At 49.9% G+C, this 7,321-nt stretch overlaps 1 protein-coding gene across 1 annotated transcript; it reads right to left on the bottom strand.

The window, feature by feature from the left end:
• Window positions 1–2,846: 2,846 nt before the first annotated feature.
• Window positions 2,847–4,294, bottom strand: LOC127346755 (GDSL esterase/lipase At3g09930-like). Its single transcript, XM_051373024.1, has 4 exons — window positions 4,237–4,294; window positions 3,840–4,115; window positions 3,430–3,722; window positions 2,847–3,338 (listed from the first exon to the last, which is right to left on the bottom strand). Exons 1-4 carry the CDS (start codon window positions 4,292–4,294, stop codon window positions 2,847–2,849), a joined length of 1,119 nt encoding a protein of 372 aa, XP_051228984.1.
• Window positions 4,295–7,321: the final 3,027 nt, after the last annotated feature.

Here is a 7,321-nt window from a genome sequence, read left to right as displayed (position 1 = left end):
CGAGGTGCGAGTTGCTCGAGTTCTAGAGCACCTGCCGCACCATACTAGTTTGCCTTCCTAAAGGCCAATATGGCCATGTTACACTACCAGGCGAGAACATTGAAGATGCGAGGGGGAGGGGGACAAAATGGGCAACCTTTGTACAAAGGATGAAGCTTAAAACATGACAAATAGTGATGTTTCTGTTTCACCTATGAAAATGAAGCAAAATCAAGAGGGAAATGATATCTTTTCATGTCTATCTTTTTATTAATGTTATCCAAATGTGTAATGGTGCAACGAGGATATCTATATTTTCATTATCTAGTTACTTTTTCTAGTTAGTGAACTTCACTTATCTATCTATTTAGTGAATTGATTATATAGGATTAATTTTAGACTAGTTTTACTCTCTATCTAGGATTTACTTTCTGTCACTAAATGTGCCTATGGTTGAATTGTTTGTCATAGGAGAATATGACTATGAATGTGCCTATCACATGTGGTTTTCTACATGATGTGCAGAAATAGGACAAATCAGCATGGAACAAGGAATACCAGGAAGCATTTGCAGAAAGAGATGAAATCTACATGAAGTATTTGCAGAAAGAGATGAAATCTACAACTAGCTGATGGAAGTGTACCAGGGATTCAAGGGAAATAGAAGGAATCAATATAAGATCACCTGGTTGAGATTTTGAATTCCAAGGTTTGGAGTTCGGGGCTTGCTTCGGTGTCCCCCCTCACCAAAACTTAAAGGGGTAAATTTTTTTCCGGTGCCTTCTATTTTTAGCCCGCAAAAACTCATATCAAACCCTATATACCCTCGTATAGATATACTAGGTGTACTCAGTGCTCTTACCAGCCGATGTGGCCGACATAATATTTTACCGTCGGATGATTCGGTTTTCAGCATACACCGGTGTCTGCGTGTCTGACTACTGAACAATATAGAGTTAAATGGACTGTACGGGGTACTCTAGAGCTTATTTGCATGTATTTTTATTCACTTTTAATCATTGGGTCCCTTGTTACAAATAGGTATGAAGAGATCTTGGGTATTCATGTGTTTTAGATCACCAAAATTTGAACCAAGGGGGCAACGAAGCAAAAGTGTTGGAGTTCGCATTCCGATCCATCTGTTGTGTCCATCTCCACCATCATCCTGATCTGCATCTTCTGGATTCATGGCCAGCAATTTGTGCTTCGTTCCCTTCCCTCTCATTCCCTTTCTCTCTTTTTCTTTCTTTCTCAAAAAGGTGCCGTCGTCTTTTTGTTTTGTGGGTCCAATTTTGGTTTTCCCTCGCTTACCGAAAGAGAAAAAAAAACTAGAAGAGGTACAAAAGGGGAACTGACCAGTTTCATTTTCTGCAAAAGAGAAGGTTGAGTGTTGGACGTTTTGGAAATAAGTCGATTTCTGTATACGTAACAGAAAGGCGGAAATAGTAGAAGCTGATGTACACGTGGCAATCTAGAATTGGTCGAAAAAATCAAATGTTGCCCAATTGGAAATTAGTCGATTGTTAAAGAGGCATTCCCTTCTTTTAGTATTTTATTTTTAAAAGAAATAGCATTTCTAACTCTCTCTAAAGTAGAATTTTCTTAGATTGAAACTGTTGGTACCTTTTTTTTTGAACAGGGGTAGGGCCTAAGGCCCTAGAAGCTTCATTTATAGCGGTGGGATGAAATTACATCAAGGAACAGAAAAAGAAGTAAAATTACAACATAGTTCTTTTTTTTTTTGCTAAGAGGACCTCGAAGAGCAAAAAGAAACGTGATCCGGTCCTCCTCCACCGATGCCATGGTTGACCTCGAGGCAGCGGCCACCTGATCCAGATCGGGGACAAAACCACTTGATCTGGAGCCGGCGTTGATGTGCCGCGCTGAAGTCCAAGATCCTCCGTATTAGGAGGTAGAAGAAACCTCTGAGCCAGAGCTCCAGAGGCGTGGAGCGGCCCCCTTGGCCAAGGATAGCGGCGGCGCATCTCGCTGTTGCTTGGAAGCTTCCACCGACGAAGCATCGTAACTCCCCCTTGCCACCAAGCTTGAGCATCTGGATCTGCATTCACACCCCTTTTCCCCTCGCCACCGCGGCCGACCAGAGAAGGGGGAGATACAGGCAAAATTATCTCAAGCTTGGCACAAACCTGGGCTTTATTGACTCTTGTAGAGGGAAGATCTGCTCCCCTGCTCCATCCTCTGAAGCTCCACAAGCAGGAACAGCTTCTCCTCCTACCGCCATGCGCCGCCCACGCGCCATGGCCGACAAGCCTCCACCGACATCTCGCTAGACTAGGACGAAGCCCAAACCCTACAACTAGAAACCCTACTGCTACTATATACAGGCCGGCCTTCTCTCTCCCGCCTATTCCGACCGGCCAAGCCGCCGGAGAGGGAAGAAAGAGGAGCCGGGGGGAAGGTGGGAGACTCTCAACTGGATAAGAGAGGAGAGAGAGAGGGAAGGGGGGAAATGAGCTCCCATAAACCGCTGGTACTAACCCATGCTATGCATTTGAACTACGGCTTGATCGCTCTAGATTGTAAGACTCATCTTTGAATCTAAGGGCTCCTTTGATTCAAAGGATTTGCATAGGAATTGTGTAGGATTTGGTTCCTATGGGAAAATTTTCTATACATGTTGTTTGATTCATAAGAACATATCCTATAGGAAAAAATCCTATGGGAATCTTGTAGTGTAATTCCTATAGGAAAAAAAGCATTAGCTCATACCTCATGAAAAAATTCATTTGCTACAATCAAACAAACTTCATCTTCCTATAGAATTCAATTAGACATGTCATTCCAATCTTATACCTTTCCTATTTCTATATTTTTCCTATCCTTTAAATCAAAGGAGGCCTAAGTAACTAGGTGACGAGGCCTAGGAATTCTCTGATGGGTCTGTCGAGCGGCGCCATGACGGCCTCCCAGCCGACCTGCGTGGGGTTCATCTCGTCCCAGAAGAAGTAGCTGTCGGGATCCTGGCACACCTTGTAGAGCGCCACGTCGGTGTCCGGGTCCACCTGCCCGCAGTACCCCTTGGGGTCCATGCTCTCGCAGCACGGCGCCAGCCTGTTGGGGAACAGGTTCACCATGTCTACGTCGGGGTTGGGCCCGACGATCCTGGAGAAGGCGGCGCTGAGGTCCACCAGGAGCACGCCATCCATGCCAGCGAGCTTTTCGGCGAGGAGGCGGTTGTGGAGCGCGGCGCCCTGGTTGCCCTCCTCGTCGCAGTAAGCGTAGTTGTTGGGCCTGGAGAGCGACGGCGCGCACCCGAGCGGGAAGAGGTTGTTGACGAGCACCTTCTTGACACCGAGGTTCCGCAGCCGCGCCACGTTCGCCACGATCTCCTCTGTCACCTTGTCGACCAAAGCCGTGACCTGTGTGTGTATATATATATACGCGCACATTAGTGAATAGTGAACGGAGTATCGTTCAGTTGCTCGATGCGTTGGATGCATGGTGTTCACGTACGTCGGCGAAGCTGCTGGTGTCGGTGCCGACGCGGGCGTAGTCGTTGCCGTCGATGGCGACGAGCGCGACGGATTGGCCGGCGAGGTGCTCCTTCTTGATGTCCCCGTCGTTGACGAGCTTGTTGAAGGTATGGACCTGTCTGGTGAGGGTAGGGGTGCCTGGCACGTCGAACACGCCGGAGTCGCCGGCGGCGAAGTTCATGCCGGCCGGGCCGACTCCGCGAGTTTGCCTGTGCGCCGGAGGGGACACGGGCTGCCGTAGCAGCAAGGCTGTAAAGTGCAAACAAGCAGCGTTAGTCATAGATCGGACCATGCATAGAGAAGTTTGCTTGCACGTACGGAAGTAGATCGAGAGATGGGGAATGGATCGTCCACGGAATAACGCACCGATGAAGTCGGACTGAACGAGGAGGTTGGAGAAGCGGCCGGAGGCCTGGTAGGGAGGATACCACTGGCGGGTGAGCTCCGAGTTCGGGTACTTCTTGAGGAGGTTGCCGTTGTCGGCGAAGGAGTCACCAAAGACGTAGAAGCTGTATCCATTGTAGTCTGCAGGTTGATCGTTTTGGTGCCCGCCATGCCCGCCATGCCCGCCGTGGTGGCCCTGTCCGGGCGAGTGGTGTCCTGCGCCGAGCCCCTGCAGCCGGGACGATTCCCCGCGAGGTACTGCACGCAATGGATCATTCAAGAGGCCGAGAAACATCATCGATCTGTGTAGAAACGAATGCGTGCGTGCTGGAGTATGAAGTTGATCTAGTATATATGGAACACGGACGAGCATACGCACCATTGAGAATGAACAGGAGGACGCAGGCGAGGGAGATGATCGCCGAGGGCTTCATCATGGCGGGTGATGTCTTGGAGATCGATGAGCAGGGTATATATCGCCGGCTGTGCCAAGTATTTATATGGCTATCTAAGTACGTACTCCGCAACCCGTACAAAGCTAGAGGTGTCAGCTGAGATCCCATGTTGCCGTGGTTGTTAATTACGTGGCCGTGCGTACGCGATCCCAACAATAACAAAAATCTAAGGACGCGGTACTTCCAATTTCGTTAGTCCAACTAACTTCAAGAGTCTATCTATCTATTATATACTACTAGCACAAATGCCCGTGCGTTGCAACAGGGAATATAAGTTAGGAATTCATTTCGAATACACCAGAGTTCTCATTCTACCGTCACGAATGATAGTTCATCCTTGGTTGTTATCTTTCGGCCCTCAAGAGCACACTATTAGGTTACCTTCGCAGTGTACGCGACATCGTAGATATATAGTTGGTCTTTACAGAGCCCTTGTCTTCAGCGATGATTAGCGCGTAATACACCTCGATGTCCTTGAACAAATCGTCCTTGATTTAGTTGAAGGGCATGTTCTTTCATTCGCAATGTGACTTTCAAGTTGGTGGCCTCCCCAAGTTTGTTCATCCCTTCACCGGCATCGACGCCTGCCTCCAAACATTGAATTGGCGAAGCTTCATCTAAAATGATGTCATCGATATCATTATTTTTGCTTGTGACTTATCTGCATGCCAGTCATAGAGCTACATCAAACTATCTATCGTGTCCCACTGCTGCACATGTACATCGGAGTAGATGAGGCGAGGATGGCCGCCCCAAGATCATTCGAAAATCCGCCAGAGGAAGCTTCTCCGCTCAAAGAAACCTCTTGGAGGACATATTTGTGACAATGCGAACCTCCAGCACCGGAGCAATGCCCACGACAAGATATAGCCGAGTAGCGTCCTTATGTCCTCTACTCCGGTGAAACCCAATGACACTGAGCTCTGGCGACTACGACCCATCGCTGGAGGAGGATAACATTGATCAAAGATTGTGGATTTCGTACTCGGTCACGAGGTGGATAGTATGTGACCGCACCGCCTCATGCGTAATATCAAAGCGCTCATCTCAGCGATGACCTCACCGCGTCGATTTTGCTTCTGTCCTTCGTGGCTTGTTGGAACGCTCAGATTCGATGATCGGCAATAGATTGTTCCTGTATTTAAAGACTCATGAAGGGAAAAGGACGACTTGGCCTAATCCGGATAAGAAGTTTGCGTGGGACTCTTGCCCAACAAGATCATGACCGATCATGAAAAGAATCCGAACCGAGCACGTATTGATTAGGTTGGCACATGGTATGATCGATGAATGGACGACGATCGAAGGAAATATGGACGAAACCAACACTACAGGAATCTCTACGTATGCCGACGACCTCCGGCCCTCGGCGTACCACCGCCTAGCCCTCGGCGTACGGTACGCCGACGGGGCCCCTCGGCGTAGCTCCTCGGGGAAGGTTGGCCTCGGCAGAAGCCACGTGGCCCTCGGCATATCGGCGACCGTCGGCGTAGACGGAGAGAGCCGAGGGTGAGGCCCACCCGTCGGCGTACAAGCCCTCAGCGTAGCACGCAAACGGGAGACGTCAAGTTGACGGCCGTCATAGCTACGCCGAGGGGGAGCCCGTCGGCGTACAGTGCCACGCGGCGGAGCCTGGGAGGCCGTGGCGCAGGCTACGCCGAGGGGGAGCCCGTTGGCGTACGGGGGCACGTGGCGCATCCTGGGAGGCCCTGACGCAGGCTACGCCGAGGGGGAGCACGTCGGCGTACGGGGGCACGTGGCGCGTCCTGGGAGGCCCTGACGCTGGCTACGCCGAGGGGGAGCCCGTCGGCGTACGGGCGACCATTTGGTCCATGTCGACGCTACCCCGAGGGGAAAGCCGTCGGCGTATCAGGGACCATTTGGTCCTTTTTTCGTTTTTTGCTGTTTCGTTCGTTTTCCAGATTTGGCAGAATATAAAAGAACATATAATTCACAGAAACATCGCATGAAGTGCAAATACACATAACATGAAGTGCATACATAGTGCCATAGGTTGCATATATAGTGCCATATGGTGCATACATAGTGCAATAGGATGCATACATAGTGCCATAGTGTGCATACATGGTGCCTAGTGTCGATAAGATACATGGGACAACTAGAGGAGCTCGTCGCCGCTAAACACCGGCCCGGTCGGATGCCTACCAGTAGAAGCTGCGGAAGAACCACCGAGAGAAGTACCGGGAGAACTACCGGGAGTAGCACCGGGAGAAGGACCACCATGATGAACCGGTGTCATCTCCCTCCCACGACCCTGGTTTCCGGAACATCCCGTTCCCTACACACATGTTCCCGAGATGTTAGCAATTTGCGAGGCAAAGGAAAGTCGTAGTATTCGGTTTGGTGAAGAACTTACCGCTGTTCTCCCATAGTACTCCGCAGCGAAAGTTTCCTTCGATGGATAGTTTGGCGCCGGCCCCGGAAAGGGAGGCATCGGCCCTAAATCCACTGTCTGTCCAGTTTGATTGGCCATCATCGACGCCTGCAAGATAGTTTGCATGTCAGTCTTTACAGAAATGAAGCATCAAACTAGGGGAAAGTGGGACTTGTCATCATTTGCGAAAACAAAGGTTGGAACTTACATGTATATATGCCATGTACTCCGTGAACTGCTGCTGCTGCCGGTTGAATGCCACCTGATATTCTTGATGAGCGGCCGCGTAGGCCGCCTCGAAGTCAGGCTACAATTTCACAAATTCATGTCTCGTTAGCACTTAGCAATGTATGAACGAAAGTCGGAAAGAGGATGGAAATGAGGGAAACTTACGTCGTATGCGGGTTGTTGCCGAGCCCGGCGACGAGGCGGGAGAGGGGGGCTGTCCTTGGTGAGGCCCGCCTTGAGACGCGTGAAGGTCGTGGTGAGGGTATGCTTGACGGCCTTGTTCAGCATGGCGAGACGATCGTGGTGAGGGTTTACCAATGGATTTTTTATTTGCTTTGCTTTGTTTAGGACATATGCACATGAAACCATAGGTTTGGAATGAAATA

The sequence above is a fragment of the Lolium perenne genome, chromosome 4 (assembly GCF_019359855.2).
Source record: "Lolium perenne isolate Kyuss_39 chromosome 4, Kyuss_2.0, whole genome shotgun sequence".
NCBI lineage: Eukaryota > Viridiplantae > Streptophyta > Magnoliopsida > Poales > Poaceae > Lolium > Lolium perenne.
The sequence above is the reverse complement of the archived record's forward strand: the minus strand, read 5'-3'. Positions and strand labels throughout refer to the sequence as shown.

What these genes read in the sequence shown, in the direction of transcription:
- LOC127346755 (XM_051373024.1), bottom strand. Translation starts at nt 4,294, where the DNA reads ATGATGAAGCCCTCGGCGATCATCTCCCTCGCCTGCGTCCTCCTGTTC. An exon ending in CCTCCTGTTCATTCTCAATG is followed by an intron (nt 4,116 to 4,236) that starts GTGCGTATGCTC and finishes CATTGCGTGCAG; the next exon opens with TACCTCGCGGGGAATCGTCC. An exon ending in GTGAACACCATGCATCCAAC is followed by an intron (nt 3,339 to 3,429) that starts GCATCGAGCAAC and finishes TTGGTCGACAAG; the next exon opens with GTGACAGAGGAGATCGTGGC.